The following is a 22,122-nucleotide window of genomic DNA, read 5'->3' on the forward strand; positions in this document are numbered from 1 at the left end:
AAAATCAACATTCACATAAATACTTGTATACAAAGAGTTTTCAGGACAATTTAATTGCTGAAATTTCGGACAAATTTAGGAAACCTTTTTTGTTTTATATTCAATGTTTGGCATTTCATCACAACAATATTTTATAACATTAATAAAGAATATAGGCGAATTAGAGCATTTTAAATTAAAACTTTGTATTTGGCTATAACCTGAAATAAATAAAATCGTACATACAAAAATCAATGTTTTTACTACTATTCACCAAATGAGATCAGGTGAATATTGACAAAACGTTATTTTTATCCACATCTATCTTCTAATTATTCTGTTCTTTCAGAATAATAATAATTTTGAATATAAGATAGTATATAACTGTGTCAAAAAGTTAACTTGCATTTAACTGGTTAGTATAGAAAATATTTGTTCCATATTTCTTTTATCAAATATTATAAATATGTAATATCCATCAAATGGATATAACTAAGTATGTCTCATAAAACAGAACGTTCTCATCTTTAGTAATCTTTAAAAATAAATAAATAAAATGAATTACATACCTAATGTTTTTTATTTTATTTTATCTTAGTGGAGCTGCATAAATGATTTATTTGAACTTCAGGACCTAACTATCTACAATTTGGACTTCTAAACACTACCCAAAAATAATACGAGTTTTTGTTTTTTCTCGGTAAAAATTACTGATACTTAAAATATCTGTAGTAAAATTCTCCCCTCAGATGTTGCAGAGTTCAAAGTTCTTACACGTGTTTCTAAAATTTACATTCTTTATCCCCAATTATTTGTAACATGGGTATTGTGAAAAAAAAAGGTAATATATTTAGTTAATTTAAATTAAATTAATTTGAAATATTCTTCTTGGCGAAGTCTGATAAACACTTGTTTGCAGTTGTCTTCCTTGAATTGAGTTATAATATTATAATTATTCAACTGCTCATTTCCATTTTAAAGCTTTTTGCAAAGCATATTGATAATTCTTTTACTTTTTTTTGCTGAAAATACAAAACATGTTTCATAAAAACAATTGGTGTACTTTGGAATTAAGAGTTTTACGATCCAACCCTTAACAACAGAAATACAAAATATGTTTCATAAAAACAATTGGTGTACTTTGGAATTAAGAGTTTTACGATCCAACCCTTTACAACGGAAATTGTTCTGTAAAGTTATTGTTGTTCTCCAGTAGCCCAATGGAATGTTTATGAACTTACAAAATTAAAATCCTGGTTTAGCTCTTCTTGGTGGACAGAATGCACATAGCCCAATGTGCAGCTCTGCGATAGAATAACCACATATCAGGTTATTATCAAGAAGCACAGTCATTTAATGCAGCATGACTGGGTATAGCAAAATGAGTATAATGACGTGGTGAAAGTCCATGAAACACTCATCCTCTTCTTTGTATTTATAAAGTTCATTGAGGTTATATTAAAATTCACTTTTATCTCACAATAAACGAGAATCTGTTAGTAATAACTTAAATGAGTTGGTTTATCTAAAAGTGGTAATAAATCCTATTGTATGTTCACAGAAAAAACAAAATCGAACCCAATCCTTATCATTATTTTTCCTGTACTTTTTTATGTAGAGGGAGAATGACTTATCAAATAATTTTCAAATTGAAATTTCTATCACACAAGCACGTTAACAAAGCTGGTTCGATAGTACATGTACTACTCCATAAAATAACAGAGCAGAATTTTCCACCAGGTTCAGCCCTAAAGATATTTAATGTTCTAGAGCATTATTTTTAAATACTTTATAATTTAACAATTCCATAAACATTATTAAAGCTTAAAACTTAGAACTTTAATTCTCTTTATAAAATAGTCGTTTAATCCAGTGGGTTAATTTTAGATATCAAAGTTTGGAAGCGAAGGATTCAAAGATGAATCAAAATTGAAAGAAAAAAATAACCCGTACTACATCGCTAACCACATTAGTACTTAGTGGATAGGAGTGGGCTGGTAAAAAACGTCCACCACATTCAATTTATTATTCTATGATTCTTATAAATAACTGCTAAAGTTGAGTTACAGTCTCATTTGAGAACCCAATTACCCTTATCGAGTGTTTCACAATTATATATGTAACTGTGATTTTATTCTGTTTTTCTACCAAACGTATTTTTCTGGGTAAATAATAAAAATAGAAGGTATTACTTACCAACGAGGTCAGTTTACAAGTATACGAGTATTCTATTTCCATTTTAGTAACTAACAATTTCGTTCCTGTTCGTTAAATGGGAGCAAAAGTTGTTCTTATATTATGAGTGTTAGTTACTTTTTACTCTATAAATGTCGTATCTACTAGCCCCCAGTGGGACAGCAGTAAGTCTGCAGACTCACATTGCAATAAACTGATTTTGATATCAGTGGTGGGCAGAGTACAGATAGCCCATTTTGTAGCTTTGTGCTTAATTCCAAAACAAACAAACATATTTGCTAAAACAATTTCAGCAAAAATAAAACAAGAAAGAAAAACGTCTTTAAATTAATATTCAAGGTATCATGTCTTTACACACCTGACAGATCGATATACATTTTATTGGTGTCTGAGTTTAAAAACACCAGTTTCTTAATTATTAAAACAATACGTTATACAGCCATCTACTTTTCTTCAAATTGTCAGTGGGACCAAGTTTGGCGGATCTGTGTGCGTGTTATGCATGTTATGATACTTTATAGCATGTAGTGGAGGCAATTGTATACACACGCAGTGAGTTGGAAAAAATTATAAGGACTTAGAATAGCCAGATTTTTAAGGCACTTGACTCGCAATTTGAGGTTTGCATGTTCAAATCCTCGTTACACCAAACATGCCCGCCCTTTCAGCCGTAAAAATATTACGGCCAATCCAACCATTCGTTGATGAAAGATAAATGATAATATTTAGCTGCCTAGCCTCTAGTCTTTTACTGCTAAATCAGGAACAGCTGATGCAGATAGCCATTATGCGAGAATCAAGTAAAACCAAACCGATGTTATAAAGCATGGGTTGTATCAATTTTCCCTCAACAGCGATCTAGTGTGCTTTTACTGGCCTCCAGTGTAATCCAAAATTAGGGAAAATAACAAGAGGATATAATATTAACAATATATATTATAATTTTATTATAAAAATAAAACAAATGTTCACTTAACCCATTTCAATGATATCGTTTATTCTTATTTTAATAGGATTTTTTTTTGTAAACTTTAAGTGTGTGTGTTTTCTTATAGCAAAGCACATCGGACTATCTGCTGTGCCCACTGAGGGAAATCAAAACCCTGATTTTAGCATTGTAAATCCGAAGACTTACCACTGTTTCACCGGGATACTAAAATTTAAGTATTATGTAAGGATGACAACGCCAAAAAGTACAAAACAAGGTAGGGATAAATACACAAAACTATACAAATATCCCTATGAAAATAGTCAGTAATTACTGTGTCAATCTTACATGCTTATGGTTATTATGATATTCTAAGACTGTATAACACTATTCAACTTAAACGTTTTCATTCAAAATAAGTCCTTGTAAATTATAGGAATACAATATTTAATTGTAGGTAATCGTTATTCTTTGAAAGCTCCGACTATTTATGTTAAGGTTTTGTGGATTCATATTTCCCTTGTTTGTGCACTTTTTGGCATTAAAACCCCCTCATCATACTTAATTTTTACAAAGTTTTTATTACTTTTGTTTTATTGAATATATATATATAACTTGTTATTTGAACTCAAAAACAAGCCGAAACAAAAAAAAAAAAATTAAACAAAAAACGCTGTATCAATTGAAAAGATCCCTGGGTACAAGGACAATGTGAAATTATAAAATGTACCCTAGGTATAAAATAAGTGATCATACTAAATGCCTTTAAAAAGATGTCGCTAGAATCGTTAGTGTAGTTTTGTTAAAGACGCTTTTAACAAATTCTAATAACACCCTTTTATGTATCATACACTCATACGTTATGCAAGGTTTTCTTTGTGTCGGTAATACTATCGATATAACTAAGCATTAGACCAAATAAAGGAAAGGAAACAATTGCAATACGTCATGAATATTAAAAATACCAGTATTCATAACTACAAAGTATGCTAATATACTTTTAAAAATGCAATCTTTGAAAGGTTACATATAGCCTACTGCACAGTGTTCTACCGCTGTCATCTACAGTACATAGCTTTAACAAAAGTATAAAACAACATACAGACTCAACACATAAAGGTCAATATTCACTTTTATTGTTATCATTACATCGCTACAAAAGAAAAAGTTGACCCTGAAAATGAATCAATCACACTCCAAATAAAAACCTCATTTCATTGATAACAGTGATGAGTCATTTCTTCAAACAAAAATACGCCAGAAACCTGATTCCTAAGTTAAAATTATCAAAATGATTTGTGACCTTGACCTATTCTTTTCACTGAATGGTGATATTTCTTAGTGTATTCTTCAAGATTAAAGGTTTTTATTAAACCTTTTAACTCAGCACACGAAGCATACGTCCATGCTTCAGTCCATTTATACAAGTAGGTATATGGTACAAAACTGTTCAGATTGAGCATCACTTTTGATTCTCATGTCCACAAGTTGTTGGTTTCCAAATGTATCACAACGTTTCAAATAGAGTACTCTCTCTTGAAATCACTATACTTTTTCCATGCTGTTAAACGAACCAGCACGTTACGACGGGATGTGCAATAATAATCTACACTGCTTATTGTCACCAATCAAACATCTGTCCTTGATATATTTCTTTATTCATCTGCTTTGAATGATGGTGCCTGACCCGAGGAATGACCACTGGAGGTAAATTGAAATCGGCTGACCAGCTATGGTTGAAACTGAGTTCGCTGTTTTTACTTCCTCTTCTAGACAAGGTGTTATCTTCAGGCTAGTTAAGTAAAACGCCTTTTAATAAATCTTTTTGGAACCTTCTAAAATATTATTGTATCTCGCTAAAAGTTAAACATAGTATCTTTCTTGCTATAAATACATAATAAATATATACATATATTATACATAAATAAATATAAGCACATCAGTATTTTGAGGTTTCATTGATAATCTAATAGACGTGTGATGAAAAGATCACGAGAAGTCTAAACCGTTATTTACGAAGACATTCTAGGTTGCGGTTAAAATCTGGATTTTAAGTGAGTTACGATTCTTATCTGTCTAATGTATTTTAGAGAAAACTTCCATTACCTTTTTCCAATTTTCACTCAAGTCACATGAAACTTTCCAAACAACTTCTTCAGACTTTTCGTGGTCATCTTACATTATCAAAATTGTTTTTTACTAACATATTTAATTTACTGATGTGTCAAATACTTGTATTTGCAAATATAGAAGAGGCATAGAGCTACAGCTTAAAACAAATAAGCACAATAATGAGGTTATGTTGCATTGATAGTCAAAAATTACAGTTTTTATTGGTTTAAGCGTAATAATTATCTTACTTCGTAAAGTACCAATTTACCCCGCCTCCTATCTTTAAGTTTAATTGCAAGTTGTAAGTTGATCTTCAACAGTTTTAGGGATACCATGCCAGTAACGCAAGCTTCCCACTTAAAACATCACTAATACATACGACTGTAAAGTACCAAAATAAATAATGATTTAATTTATAAATCTTATGAATAGTGAAGTGAAATTATTTAAATAAATGTAACACAAACCGGACTTGCTAAATAAAAAATCATGACATAAGTAATTGAGAAACAATATCGACTCAGTAATATAGATTTTTCGTATGGATAAAACCTGTATGTGTAAGGGCGATAATATTAAATATTAATGAACTAAAATCAACAAAATATTAAGAGTTGCAGCACTTCCTTCATCAATCTGCAATTATAAAACTATAAAAATGCAGTTATAAGAATGTTTCGACTCTGTTCTTACCTGATATGGACCATCAAAGACATACGGGTGCCGAATGCCATGGTCAAAATCAAAGTCACTTGAGGAATCCAAGATTATAGCCTTTTGGTCTATAATACTTTCAGTTGGTATTGTGCTGTTCATTCCCATCGTTCTTATTATGGCATTACATTTTGACTTTTGCTGGCGTCGGTGGTGCCACCGTCGAGAACAATAGAACAAAATGGAACTGAACAATATAATTAAGACAGCAGTAATGGGTAATGCAATGGCTAGTACTGAAAAAGAAAAGTTGTAGTTTTATTTTCTAAATTAAAAGAGATGAATTTACAATAGTTCAAAAAGTATTTTTCATTAATTAAATGTTTAATATATCGCTCAAACTAGTGGTAACATTATATACGGTAAGCATATTTGCAATTTTTCTATTAGAAAAAATATTCCAGAAACATTACTCTTTGTTTTGCCCGCTGAGAAACTCAACTTATAATTAAGATTTCTATAGTTATACTAAAATGTCATAGCCCTGAAAGACGTAAAGTATTATGATGAAAACTTTGGAACAGGCTAGCAAATTTGGAAAAAAAATACCTAGAAAACTTTCCAAAATGAAAATGAAAACTATTCACATTTATTACAATTATTAAGACATAAGGTCAAATGTTAAGTGATTAATGTTTGCATAGTTTTAACGCTTACTTTAGGTGTTTCCGAGCTCATATTTCAAAAGTCCAAACGTTTATCTTCTAAAGGAAAACTAATTTGAGTTAAGTTACACATTAAACTGGTTTTAAGATATGATTATATCAAAACCTCACAAGACTAAAGGTGCATATCGTCGTGAAACCAATATTTTCTTCCGCTTGAAAGTCTTTTAGACATCGGTTCATGGAGTACTTTATAATACAACTAAGTTACAAATAATAAGTTTTCTGACTATTGAAGGAACTGGCAACATAAATGTTAGTAGAAAGAGCATAAAGAGGAACTTACTGATACCGTTAATTTCGCACGTGCTACCAATATACATCCGATGGCATCTAAAAATAAAGAAATACAGTTAAAATATACATTGTATGTGTTCAGTCTTACATAGTAAATTCTTATTTGTGGTAGGTTATGCCATTCTTCAAACTTCAGTTAACACAGTTATATTTATATTTCAATAAAAACTGTTTGAGAAAAAATTCGTATGAAAATATTAACCAAGACTTTTCTGAATGAATAACTATTTTTATTGCAATTTATCTGTATATGTTTAAGTATGAAAATTCACAGTGTCTAATCAAACTGAAACAAATCACTGCAAAATTGATACTTAAGCCTAAAGGAGTTCATTTTTGTACGTCACTTACAGAGTTTAAATTAAATGATCTTCGTTAGTATTTTACCGGTATTTTTATAATGGTGTTCTCCTTGAAAATTAAAAATCCTGGTGATTATCTTGTAAAACATAAGACTGTGAGGAATTCGTTTTTCATTAATTCTGATATTGTTAGCTTTAAGTTCTTGCACGATATTAGTAAAATACCGTATTGAAGTAATCTTACGACTGCTCGAATATTCAACTCAGAATTACAATGAACTTATATCACATAAAGTAACAAGCACGTGATAAAAAATGCCAATTTCATATCATTATGAGGCACAAATTTATTGATAAAACACGTCTGACAAACACCTGCTGTTGGGAATAAAAGATTGTTCTAATACCTTACTTTATAAATACAAATACTCCGCATAGATTAAATGATAAAAAAGCCTTACACTTGTAACTGTTGGTCATTGTAATGCCCGAAGCAAAGAATTGTGTAAATTATTCAATTCTTTATAGTCTCACCTGCACATTCTGGTACCTTCATTGGTCATGATGCAGTCTCCACGGTTGTTACAGAACTCGCAGTTTTTAATCTCACCTGTATTAACATTACACTTTAGAATCCACAGCTAATACAAGTTAGATTAATGATAAAATTATAAAACTATAGAAAATGAGTAGTATGCTGAAATATATATTATTTATACAAGGATAGGAACCGTTAGTTCATTCAAAGGATTCGTCTTAGTTTCTACAGACAAATATTGCGTTTTGTAACAAACTCCAGTTTGCGTCAAACAAGTTAAGCACAAATAACGTTAACATTATGATTTACGTACATATAAATTTTATATAAATAATCAGCTTTAAAACATATATTTTAGATTCCAATACTATGGATAAATAATCATAATTCTTTTGCTTATAAATAAAGCACAAAAAAAAACTCTATTGTCTGCTTCAGGACTTTGAAGTTGATTCGTAGTCTATAAAAGCATGTTAATGTTCAAAGTACGACTTATAATATTTAATGTGTAATTTATAATATTCAATGCATTACGTACAATATTTCTCGTGTAATAGTATGTGAATTAGATAAGATAAGAATATTAGTTTAGTTAATTTCTCTAGTAATTTAAAATGTTAAAACAAATAAACAATTACAACTGAATTTAATCACATTTATTTAAAATTATTACCAGAAGAATATTGATAAAATTATTGGTGAATGGGCAGCTTGTGTCGAGGTCGGTACCAAACACTTCAAACGTATAACAGTAGTAGAAATTGTATTAAATTTGCATTATTTACATTGAGAACTTGGTGACAAAATTAACAATAAATAAAGTAATAATTAAATTAAACAGAGCTAATTAATAAAGTGAAAACAGGAAACGTAGTTTTGCTTGTGGCCGGTTGCCCCCTGTGGTAATTGATTTCAAATTAGAAACAGCGCGATTCTACTCGGTCTGTGTGCCAGCCAGCAAAACAAATAGCTTCAACGGCCATGTCTGGCTCTTCGAACCGAATAACGGGACTAAAGGCCACTTTTTACGACCCGCCGACTGCTGAAAGTACGAAACGCATTCATAAACACCTAAACATTGATGTTAATTGTGTGTGTATATATAGTCATGTGAAAAAGTTAGGACACCCTATGAAAACCTGTGTATTTTTGTAACATATTTGGATATATAGATATTTAATCTCAATTTTAATAATACTGAGAGATTATAGGAATATAACTAAACAATTAAAACTTAAGAAAATACTTTTCAAGATCTTCTGTAAATGTAATTCTTCAAAAATGCATATTATAACTGAAGAAAAAGTTAGGACACCCCCACATTTATTCCCACTTAAAATGGCTCAACTCACACACAGTTGTATAACACCAAGTGCACATGATTAGAAGATCGCTACTCAGCATTTTGAATGAGGCTTGCCCTATTTAAACCTCCGACATTTAGTCTGGTGTGCTCCTGACTGTTGAAGTGAGAGTGAGCACCATGGTGAGAGCAAAAGAGCTGTCTGAGGCTTTCAGAAAGAAAACTGTAGCAGCTTATGAGTCTGGTAAGGAATTTAAAAATATCCCAAAAGATTTTGAAATCAGCCATTCCACTGTCTGGAAAATAGTCAACAAGCGGAGGGCTTTCAAATCAACTGCCAACATGCCCAGGTCTGGTCATCTAAGTTAGTTCACCCCGAGAGCAGACTGCGAGATGCTAAAAGATGTCTCTAAAAACCCTAAAATGTCATCACGGGACCTACAGCAGGCTCTTACTACTGTTGATGTGAAAGTGCATGCCTCTACAATCAGAAAGAGACTGCACAACTTTAACTTGCATGGGATATGTGCAAGGAGGAACATTTTACTCTCTAAGAGAAACATCAAGGCCACGCTGAAGTTTGCCAGAGAGAACGTAGACAAAGACCAGGACTTCTGGAATAATGTTCTTTGGACAAATGAGTCCACAATCGAATTACTTGGACACCTGAACAGAGGACATGTTTGGCGTAAACCAAATACAGCGTTCCAGGAAAAGAACTTCATACCAACTGTGAAGCATGGAGGTGGAAGTGTCATGGTTGAGGCGGCTTTGCTGCAGCAGGACCTGGACAGCTCACAATCATAGAATCCACCATGAATTCTACTGTGTATTAGAGGGTGCTTGAGGATCATGTGAGTCCATCTGTAAGAAAATTAAAGCTGAAGCGGAACTGCAGCACGATAATGACCCAAAACATACCAGTAAATCCACCAAGAACTGGCTGAAAACTAAGAAATGGAGAGTCCTGGAATGACCGAGTCAAAGCCCAGATCTTAAACCCATTGAGATGCTGTGGGGTGACTTGAAACGGGCTGTACATGCAAGAAACCCCTCAAACATCTCACAGCTGAAAGAATTCTGCATTAAGGAGTGGGGCAAACTTTCTTCAGACCGATGTCAGAGACTGGTAGATGGCTACAAGAAGCGTCTCACTGCAGTTATTTCAGCCAAAGGGGGTAACACTTGCTTTTAGGGGGTAGGGTGTCCTAAGTTTTTCCTCAGTTAGAATATGCATTTTTGTAGAATTACATTTACAGAAGATCTTGAAAAGTCTTTTCTTCAGTTTTAATTGTTTAGTTATATTCCTGTAATCTCTTAGTATTGTTAAAATTGAGATTAAATATCTATATATCAAAAATGTTACAGAAATACACAGGCTTCCATAGGGTGTCCTAACTTTTTCACATGACTGTACATACACGTTTTACGTCCACTCCTCATACACTCACAAATAGCATTAAAATTATCGAATGTTTTGTCTTCAACAATATAATGTTCCAACAAATATATAAGTCAATGAATAAGATCTAGTTCTTGAGTGACAAGATATCAAATCAAAATTTTTATAAATTTGTGCTTAAATTTTTTTTTGAAATAATGACAAACAATATAAACGAAGTTTAGTACTCTCCTTACAGCTGTTCAAGTTTGGCTGAAGAAAGCGATTACAATAGAAAGAAATGTTTTTGTTACCAGAACAAACCCGCCCTGGTACTTTATGACTGAGGTCTTCGTAGCCATCTTTACATTTGCAAGTGTAAGTTCCTGGTTGGTTGATACATATGGCTGTTGACGCGCAGTCGTTGTAATCTTCAATACATTCGTTAAAATCTGTAAAAAACAAGTTTAATGAAACCAGATTTTCCTTTTTAGTATGTATTTTTTATATACACAAGTCACAAACACGTTTATTTATTAAACCATGTCGTTTAGGCAACAAGATCTAATTTCCATCTCTTTGTTGTGAAATCGTGCGTTTATGACATTCGATTAGTTTGTGTTATTTATAACTTTATAAAATGTTTCTATAGATTTTTGAAAGCAGAATATATATCTCGATTTTATAGTTAATGTACGGTGAATATTCAGAAATAGTAGAAACCATTTCATTTATACAACAAAACTTCAAATATATATATGGTTCAATGTCGTGTTAATTAGTGCTTCTACCGTAATGGAGGCAGAAATGTTATCTTCAAGAGGTAGGTTTCATCTTACTTACCCCCAAATGGCAATACCTTACTTTCCTTATTTTTATTTTTCACTTTATTTTAATTTTTTTCGTCTTTTTATTTTATCTTTTTCTTATTCTTATTTTCACATGGGAGAGCAGTCACCTTCCCACAAGTGTCTGCAGGCGGTGAAAAGTAATATAGATGTGAGACGTTGTGGGCTTGAGCACCCACATCTGGCTTTCCTAATTTCTAATCTTCTTATGTGAGACAAGCGAATTGGAGGTTAAGACTGATAGACAGTGTATCCCCACCGCAATGTAGGTCCTATTCTTCAGTTACCTCCAAAACCAAAAATACATTTTATAATTCCACGTTGTAACTTGTACCCCAGGATCTTTTCTCAAAAAAATGCAGCGTATTTTGTTTAATTTTGATGTGTTGTATTTTGGCTTAAAATTACGGTTATAATATATATATATATATTGAATTTCAAAATGTAACTTTTCTATATCCTATACGTTGTAAACATCAACTTTTAAGTTTTTTAAATTATTAAGACCGGAGATAACATTTCCAGCCGAAAGATATTATAATGGCAATAACATAAAATAACAATATCTTTCCTGATTGACCAAAACAGGTTAGAAACCATTTAATTATTTCAACGTCGGAGTGCAGGTAGCTCTCATGTAACTTCTCGCCAAATTAAAAACCGAAAACAAAGTAATTCAATGTCGAAATGCAGTGTTTTATTCTGTTTGTTTTTATTTCAACAGGTGGCGCTAATATAAATTGTTTGCATATATTTTAGAATACTCAATAATTGGCCCAGCATGGCTAAGCGTGTCAAGGCATTCGACTCGTAATCCGACGGTCGGAGCATCGTGTTTTTTAACCAACGAATTGAGGGAATGTCTGGCACGTCATAATCCTTCCTACGACTGAGTGGGCGAGTATGTTCGGTATGACGGGGTTTCGAACCCTCGAGTATCGAATTACAAGTAGAGCACCTTAACCATCTGGTCATGCCGGCACTGTTAGCTGTGAAATTAAGCATCTTTTACAAAACAGATCTTGATTGCAGAATTATTTCAAGACATAAATATTTTCACTGACTTACCATTTTACTTCAAAAATATAATTATTTTATTTTATGGCAAGCAAGTTTATTTCAGCTATTATAAAACTTAAATTCTTGTGTAAACAGTATATCCCTACGCCGTTGCCACCTAGTGCGCAAACTGGTAACAATATATAAATATTTTTCTACTCTGACTAAAATATATTCGATTTATTTCTCTATCAACATTTTCTCCTCCACTGTATTTGTATTGGTTCAGCTGTGCTTCAAGTGCAATAAATAGATAGATGGTTTGTTTATTTTTCTCACAAACCTACTCATAGGCTATCTGTGCTAGCCGTCCCTAATTTAGCAGTGTAAGACTAGAGGGAAGGCAGCTAGTCATCACCACCCACCGCCAACTCTTGGGCTACTCTTTTATCAACGAATAGTGGGATTCACCGTAACATTATAACGCCCCCACGGCTGAGAGGGCGAGCATGTTCGGCGCTACGTGGATGCGAACCCGCGACCCTCAGATGACGAGTCGCACGTCTTAACACGCTTGGCCATGCCGGGCCTAGATAGATGGCTATTTGCTTATTTTAGTACACTGACCCTGTACGCTCTCAACACTCCGTCTCAGTGAACTGACATAGAGTTCAGTGTTTCCGATACTATAGTTTGACGCCAATATAGAACGTGAGAGTTCTTCCATCAAGGATTCCTCGTTTACTAAAGAATTTCGCTTAACATGCAATGTAAAATTTACTGAGACTCCTTCATCTATTTCGTTTGAACTATTTTCCGTCTTGACCTTATTAATAGTGTTGACTTCAGCAGTGACGTAATTTTGTTTTACTTCAGAATCCTCGTAAGCCTGGTGGATCTGTCAAGAAAAACAACAGGAATAATTAATAATAATAATAATAAATTTATTAAGCAATAAATTAGACACAAAAAATCAAATAACAATATAAAACCATCAACAAAGAGTTAACTCGTCCTGTGATGGTTAAACACATAATAAAGTAAAATCAAAACTTACAAAATCAAAATAAAGTTCCCAGAATATTATCATCAGTATTTAAGATCCATTGTTTTAAGTATTTCTTTTGATTAACACGATTAATAGAAGATCTTATACTATAAGGAATAAAATTATGAATACGAGGTGCCAAATAAAGATATTGATGAAGTGTAACTGTTTTACGTGGTGTGGGTACATTAATTGGAAAAAAAGATTGAAGTCGTGTAAAATATGAAGTGACTTTAAAAGGCCTATTAAAAGAAACATGTATTGTAGATAAAGCTAAAAATATAAATAAAGTTTATCATATGAAAGAGGGAGTTAAATTTACTGAAATCGGTATCAAGCCTATGGGTAAAAATAAGAGAGAAAACACTTTTTGCAACTTGTGAATAGGAATTAAAAGTCTTATATGTGCCACCCCAAATTGAAATACAATATTGTAAGAAAGATTGAAAGATAGCATAATATACACTTAACAAAATATGATAAGGAGCACAATGACTAAGTTCAAAATTAGCATAGAACTATATTTTAATTTATTAACTAAAGAATTAATATGAAATTGCCAATTTAATTTTCGATCTAAAATAATTCCTAAATATTTAACAGAGGAAACTTGAGTCAATTTGGGACACTTACAATTAGGGTAAGTATAAAAATCATTGGAATGATAAAAAATAGAAGGAAAAGCTGGAATGACACCATAAAGGTTAAACTGAAAAAGAAAATATTTAGATATATTTAAGGATAAGCCATTACAGAAAAGCCAATTTTTAATTTTATTAAGATCACTAGAAATAATGGCTTCATTAATTAGATTTGGCTTACTATAAACAACAGCAATATCATCGGCATAGGCTTGGATATCTCCAGAAAACTGTTGGTAAAGAATATCATTTATATAAATGAGAAATAATAAAGGGCCCAGAACAGAACCTTGTGGTACTCCAACATTAACTGTAAGCCAATCACTATAATTATTATGGATACAAACCGATTGCTTTCTATTATGAAAGTAAGAAAAAAACCAATCAAAAACAATGCCTCTAAAACCATAATAAGATAATTTATTTAACAAAATTTTATGATTAACAGAATCAAAAGCTTTGGCTAAGTCAAGAAAAACAGCAATTGGATGAAGATCAGAATCCAAAGCTTCTGCAATACTTCCCACAAGTTTAGCAACAGCAACCTCCGTTCCAAGCCCAGGCCGAAAGCCAAATTGAGAATGAGACAAAACTGAATGTCTATCAAGAAATGATAAAATTCTAATCTTCATAGATTTTTCAAATAGTTTAGAGAAATGTATTAATAAGGAAATAGGTCTATAATTCGTAAAATCAAAAATATTACCAGATTTATAAATAGGAATGACCAATGATAACTTTAAAGCATTAGGAAACTTCCCTTGAGTAAAAGATAAATTAATTAAAAAAGTCAAAATTGGTGCAAAAAGATTAGCATCAGCTTTCAAAATCTTAACCGAAACACCATCTACACCATTAGAAGCTGAATTTGATAAGGAGAAAATATTATTCATAGTTTCAGATACAGTAACAGGATATAGGTAACAAGAAGAAGAAGGAGCATGAGGCATGCCCTGAGAACAAAATTTAGGATCGGAGCAAGTAGATTTAGCAACATTAACAAAAAAGTAATTCAAATCAGATAAATCAGTAGTACCAAAATTACAAAATTTCTTTTTTTTTTTAACATCAATAATAGAGTTAACAATATTCCAATTCTGTTTAATAGTTTTAGCATTCTTAAACAAGTTATGATAATAAGTCCATTTAGTCTTACGGGTCAAGCTAACAACATAATTCCTTAAACACTTAAATCTAATCTTTAGGTAAATATCATCAGGAAATTGATGTACTTTCTTTTTTAACTTATCTCTTTTAATCATTAACAAAACCAATTCACTGGTAATCCATGGCTTAATTTTTCTAAACTTTCGTGACACAGAAACAGTAGTAGTACAACTTTGAATACAATCAGTTAACACTTCAGCAAAATTATCATAAGCAACATTAACATCAGAACAATTCATAACACAGGACCAATCTGAAAAATTCAAACAAGAACTCAAATCATTAAACTTAATCTTTTGAACATTTGAGACATGTTCTAGATCCGATAAAATGTCTATAGATAAAACAATTGGAAAATGATCGGTCAAAAAACTCTCAACAATATAAGAATAACAATTTTTAACAGTATTTCCACTAATTAAAAAATGATCAATACAAGAATTAGTAACATTGGTTATCCGTGTAGGAGAAGAAATAATAATACGAAGATTATTCTCAGACAAAAACTTAAAATATGCATTCTTATAACAAACATCATCAAATGCCAAAACATCTATATTAAAATCACCAACAAGTATATTAATTTCATAAGCGCTATAATTTGCAGTAAAAATTATTGTTAAATATGTTGAGTTAAAAATGTATCAGAGAATAAACAATTATTTATATTTTGATCGGTTTTGCCGTTTTTTTAGTTGTTAAGTTCGTTTAAACGAAAAGAAAAAATTATTATGCAAATTCTTCAAATAAAAGTATTCAACTAGAAATAATATAAAATTAAAAATAAGTTTGATATTACAAGATTTGGATTACTTTTTAAATTAATGTTTTATGTTTGAAAATTCCATTATTTCAGAAAAGAACATTAAATATAGTCAAACTAAGAATAACATAATCATAGAGCAAAAATATATGAACAATTAACCTAGAACTGGTAACAGCTTCAAGGGTTTTCAATTAATCCGATAACATATTATATCTGTCATTGTACTATAAAATCTGAAAGATATCCGATACTATCATCTACACAAATAAGCAAATTATAATTTTTTAGGAAATAATAATATTGGAAAATCTTTGGTAGATGGTGTATCTTTCTGCAGAAGTCCTCTGTTCATTTGTATCTATTATTTTTTCTGCTCAATAGTTCAATGAAATATATTTATGATTCTCTTGATTTTTGTGTTGCAGTTCAAGAAAGATTACGTTTACATCCCCTCGTATAAGAAAGAAGAACAGAAAGGTAAATATATAAAAATAGAAACACTCACAACTAGAAATTAGTTAATAAAGAGGAACAGTTTCGTAAAGGAAACAATATTTTGTTCAACTTTAAAACATTGAAAACAATTTGTTTGGACAACTGTTTTGAAAAATTAATAATAAAATTACCCTACTTTTCAGACATTTTCCTTGACAAATGTTTAAAATTTTCAAATCTAAGGTATGCGACTGTTTTCGAATAGCAATCTCTTACTAATATGATTATTTGTGATAATAATCTCTTAGTATTTAAACATGGTGATAATTCTACAGAATTCGCAAAGATAGAGAGCAGCCAGAAAGTTATGAATCAGCTGTTTACCAAACAGTTTTGTAAAATTTAAAATAAAAATGTGCGTGTTACACACACATAACTTTTATGTAGGTACTTTCATGTAGTTTTCTGCTTCAAGAGCTTTTGAACCTGAAATGTGGGTTGCTTGTAAGTTTTAGACATATTTTTAACCGTAATATTTGGTAAACACACGTTTCTATTTAAAGTAGCTTTTAACAAATTAGCATAATTAATGTCAAAAGATTCAAAGGGGAAACTTTCAAATAAAATTTTATTCCTTTTTTTTCATGACGAGAAACCCATTTGAAAAAGAAATTTATCTCAGAACGGCCGGTGTAGGCATTAAAACGTTTATTAAAATATAATAGAGAACAACATTTCAGCTTTCCTAGGTCATCTTTAGATTTTTGTTAACCTGAAGATGACCTAGGAAGGTCGAAACGTTGTCTTTTTTTATTGTTTTAAAAATCAATACACACATTTAAATTAACCTGAGTTTGGAAAATGTAAGGAGTTCATAACTCTTTACCATATACTTACTCCTTTCTTAGCCAGCACGGCCAGCTCTTTGAATTCTGGAGAAAAGCTATTCGAAAATTCATTTTTATAGGCAAGAACAGATTCTTTCATCTTCGCTATACGTAGTACAAGTAGAAAAGTCTTAACCTCTGTTTAAAAAAAGGACAAAGTGTTAAAAATAATGAAATTAAACGCAAATTATCCTAGCCAAGTGAACAGACTAAATTTATTCATATAACAGCTAAATAATAAATATATAAAATTATCAAATATTTTCTCGTCATAACACATTAGAGCATGCATCAAAGTCGTTTTATACGTAAGCACCCTGTCTGTTGGAAAGTTACAGTGACATTCAATTGCAGTTGACGTAAAAGTGGTTCGTCACTTTACGCAATTTAAAATTAAAATGTATCATTTTATTAAGCTTATGTGTGTGTGTGTTTTCTTACTGCAAAGCCACACTGGGCTAACTGTTGAGTCTACCGAGGGGAATCGAACCCCATATTAAACTTACAACTAGTTAACAGAAAATTATTTCTATGCAACTGGAATAAAATTTACCTTCACACTTCGTAGAATTTTCAGTTCGAGCATATCCAGGTCTACACACGCACGATAATCCATCTGGAGACATTTTACATAGTTCGTTATTCATGAAATCACATTCAGGAATGCAAAGTTCCTGGTCAGTTTTATCTTCTGAATCTTTCTCACTTAAGATTGTTGGTTCTGGTGAGGAAGGAGTTGTTGGAGGTGGAATAGATGGTCTCGTGGGGAATCTCAATTTTGGAATTGGACCAATGACTTTAGGGTTAGGGCTTGTGGGAACAGTTAAACGATGTTTGGGTTTGAATAACAAAAATGGTTTTCTTGTCGTAGTTTTAGGTGATTCTGTTTTTATTTTTGGTATTGCAGGCAATCTTTCCTTGAATGATGTGTTTCGTACTGGAGTTGCTTTATTTACAGGAAATAATCTTATGTTAACACCTGCATTGGGATTATCCACTAAAGTTGTGGGTGACGATGTTTTGAATATTTCTGTTGGTTTTACGTTTTCGGTTCGCAAAATTAGAGTGCGAACTATGGTTGTAGTAATTGAATTAAAAACAAGTGTTGTAGTAGTAACAGTTGTTGTTGATTCTGTGGGTAACACTGTTTTCTCTAGTTTCACTGGCTGTGTTGGCTCGGGCAGTGTTCCTAAAATAGTCTTACTTCCAATTATAGTAGACACAAATGTACGTGGTGCTATTGTTGTAGTGAAAATAGAAGCTATTGTAAGCGGACCATCCCTAGTGTAATATAGTTTAGTGGTTGTTAATGTTAATGTTCGAGTTGTAGACTCCAAACTAGTAATATAACGAGTACGTGTGTTAACATAACTCGAATTGTCTTCATTTTTAGGAGACTTTTCTTCTTGATTCTCCTGACCAGAAAGAGGAAACAATATCATATTAGCATTTGTTACGGGCTTAGATATGGTTATTTGCTCACCTGGGATAAATTTTGTGTCATTATTACGAAACAGTGGATTCAAATCACTTTCAAGTATTGTGGCCTCACTCTTAAAGGGCACTTCTCCAATGTTCCTATCAGATTCAGCTGATATTTTCAAGGTTACTGAAGATCCAAGTTTTGTTTGAGAAATATATGACGCTTCTGTGCCTGAACTGTATTGGGAAAGTTCTGTAGGCGTGTTGACAAATATTGGTTTGAAACCAGTGATAATTAATGAAACTCCTTCAACCCCAATTCCTGGCGTAACTGTACCACTAGATATTTCTCCAGAAGTCGTTTGTATACTTCCCTTTAATTCTAATGTGTCCTCATTTCCGGACTCAGAACTAAGTGTTGGTTCCAAGATGGTTTCTGTGTCAATAAATTTTCGGGTTTCTTGAAAACTATTAGATTTTTTTTTATGAGTTAAAATTTCTGAGCTTTGAACGTTATAAAGTCTCATAACTTGATCGTTAGAAATATCTAAGGACCGTCCAGTTGGTTTAGTTTTGTTGTCAACAAACATCCCTTGAAACCTTCTTTCTGAAGTTAAGTTTGGAAGAATTCCTTTTGCGTCATTTTTATCATTTTTAGTAATATTAATCATATTTAAAATACCTTTAACAGCTTCTACGAAGTTACCACCTATATTAACGTTTCCTTCAAGAAGATCTTTCAAATCAATAACTGATCCTGACTGAATATTTTCTTCCTCGCTATTTACAGTTCCATTAAGCTTGTATTTTTCATTTGCAATAGAAGATGATAATACGAGCTCGCTTGATCTGATCATAAGTTCGTCTGTAGCATTTATTGTTACATGAGTTGCATTTTCTGCATTTTTTAATGATTTCAAAGGACTTCCATTCTCATCCTCACTGTATTTGGATATATTGATTGGAGTTTCGTACGAGAAATAACTTTCTTTTGAGAAGACGGTCCTCGTAGATTTGACTGATTTTGACTTTATGGGATCTGATAAAATAAAATCCGTGAAGAAAACAACAGTAGATCCATCAATCACTGTTGTAGAAGTTCCACTGACTAAGGAAGGCGTATTACTACTTGTATTTGTTATAGTCTCAGTCGCTTTTACTTCTCCATCTTTACTATTTTTGTTTAATGCTATAGGTGCGAAATATTTGTGAATCTCTTTAGTTTCTAAAGACACAAGACTGGAAGTGAGCATCGTTTCACCTCCTTCATCAATAGGTGTCACAGTTTGGTTTTTCTCAGCCATCATCCCAGAGCTACGTATTTGTATTTTACTGGAAGATCCCTCCACCATGGACAAACTACTTTCTATATCCCTTACAGCTGAAATACTTGCTGCTGCTTGCGCTGTCTTATAACTTAAATCAGCTTTCGGCATTATTGTGACAATACTTACTAAAGTTTCTAAGTCACCAGTCGCTAACACAGAAGAAATGATCTTATTTCGACTGACAGTTTCTTCATATTCTTCTGTATCGCTACGATTAGAAATTGACACAATGGGTTTATCTAGAATATTATCTTGATTTGCAGTGCTATATACCGAAAGTAAAGAATTTTCCAACACAGTTGTGGGTTCTAATGACTCAAGAAGAGTATATATTGTATCTTTAATTGTCAAAGAAGGTGTTTTGGACAATTTTGATTCTATTGTCTTCGTTGTAGTTGGATGTATTGTCACAAACTGTGTGATTAAACTTGAACTTGAAGAAATATCACTCACAAATGTCGTATAGTAAGTATATGTAGAAAACAAAGTGAAGACACTCTCAGAATAATGCAAAATTTCAGGATTTGGATAAACTTCGGAATAAAGTATTATTGACGGTGTTGTGACCTGTGGAACAACTTGGTGATTGGTAATAATTACTTGACTTGCGTCATCAAATAGAGTAGTAAAGAGTGTGTAAGCACTGTAATCAGTTGTCGTTGTGTACGACAATGAAGAGTTATTCAATGAGGCCCTTGTACTACCTACAGGAGATTTCTCTGGAACAAACACAGTTGTATACGAAGTGGTTACATCTTCCTTGCTGGATACTATCGTGTTTGTTTCACTTTGTAAAGTCGTGTTGTAAGTGTAGTTAGTGACATATGTCTGAAAAGATGACATAAGTTTTGGGTAAGTCGTCTCAAGTAGTTCCTTGGGAAGTGTCTCAGAAGCAACAATAGAAGATATTTTTCTAGAATATATCTCTTCAATAATACTTGTATCAATAGGATTAAGAGTTACAGAATCTCTAACTGTTTCGGTGGCAGTAGTTGTTACCATTTGAGATTGTACGTCTTCAATCGATGACAATATTGTTTGAGAGCCAGTGAATAAAGTAATGTAATGAGTGTTTGTGGAATAACTAGTATCAGTGATGGTTTTTGTAACCACCATTTGAGACACCTCTGTGTTTTCTGAAGTGCTGCTAGAAGTGTTGAATTTGTCAAGACGTGTGGAAGCAGAAGATGATGTATTGTTTAAAGATTGTACAGAACTCTTCAGAATATTTGTTCTCAAACTTTTTCCAATTATAGATGAATAGAGTTCATCAGAGAGCACATAAGTGAGGACAGAAGATGAAACATTGTTATGTCGTAGTGAAAAACTGCTAATAGATTGTGGAACCAAACTGTTCCTAGTGATTACTGGTGTGGAACTACTACTTGTTGCTATTTCCATATAACTTAAATGTGCAAAAGAACTATGCAATGTGATCGTGTGCACATTAGACACTTCTACTTCAATGTCTGAAATCAATGAAGAATTTTCTTGAAAGGGAATAACAGTACTGGTGTAGGTGGTGTATTCTCTTAATGTGGGAAAAACAGAGATTGGTTTTATGGTTTCGGAATATTTAATTGACGTCGATAGAGAATCTCTTGTTGTATTCAAGACATCTATAAAATTGACGAGTTCACTAACTGGGTAGATGTCTTCTATTGTAGGAAGAAATGAACTCGTGCCATTAAAAATGTGGCGAAAAGAGTGGGCGCGCTCACAAGAGTAGGTGTTTTGAGTTTCAGGGTAGAAATGTTGTGTGGCAGTTGAGTATCCAACACAAAAGATGCGGTGAGAGAGGCCGTTTTTTCTGTATCAAGAACTGTAACTACATTGGACGCTAGTTCTTCATAACTAGAAATGGCGTAAGAGTTTCTGGATTTAAGTGTTGTTGAGGGAGTAAAGACGGTGTGAAGGTCCTGTAATTTTGTTGAGTCTTTCATAAAAACAGGTGATAGGTTTGGGATACCACTCACCACTGCTGTCACTTCTTCAGACAATACAGAAAAGTTAAATGGTGTTATTAGCAATCCATCTACACTAGTAGTTGCTTGAAGTGTCTGGTTATGAGCAGCTTTGGTAATAACACCATTTATTAGTATGTTAATTTTATTGAGTTCTTCCGGTGTTAACGTTGGGATAACTGTATATGTTCCTAAAACAACA

At 32.2% G+C, this 22,122-nt stretch overlaps 2 protein-coding genes across 2 annotated transcripts in view; both read right to left on the reverse strand.

The window, feature by feature from the left end:
• Nucleotides 1-4,217: 4,217 nt before the first annotated feature.
• On the reverse strand, nt 4,218-21,618 carry LOC143255318 (uncharacterized). Its single transcript, XM_076510783.1, has 8 exons — nt 17,760-21,618; nt 17,217-17,344; nt 12,890-13,160; nt 10,730-10,867; nt 7,728-7,803; nt 6,881-6,927; nt 5,909-6,165; nt 4,218-4,895 (listed from the first exon to the last, which is right to left on the reverse strand). The coding sequence occupies exons 1-8, from the start codon at nt 21,355-21,357 to the stop codon at nt 4,725-4,727; spliced, it is 4,686 nt and encodes a 1,561-aa protein (XP_076366898.1). The 5' UTR covers nt 21,358-21,618; the 3' UTR covers nt 4,218-4,724.
• LOC143255316 (uncharacterized) overlaps nt 21,615-22,122 on the reverse strand; it is a 79,006-nt gene continuing 78,498 nt past the window's right edge. Inside the window, exon 8 of the mRNA XM_076510781.1 lies at nt 21,615-22,111. Coding sequence (XP_076366896.1) covers nt 21,615-22,111 — 497 coding nt within the window. The remainder of the gene's footprint in view (nt 22,112-22,122) is intronic.

This window comes from Tachypleus tridentatus, chromosome 7, assembly GCF_004210375.1.
Source record: "Tachypleus tridentatus isolate NWPU-2018 chromosome 7, ASM421037v1, whole genome shotgun sequence".
In the NCBI taxonomy this organism is placed as follows: domain Eukaryota; kingdom Metazoa; phylum Arthropoda; class Merostomata; order Xiphosura; family Limulidae; genus Tachypleus; species Tachypleus tridentatus.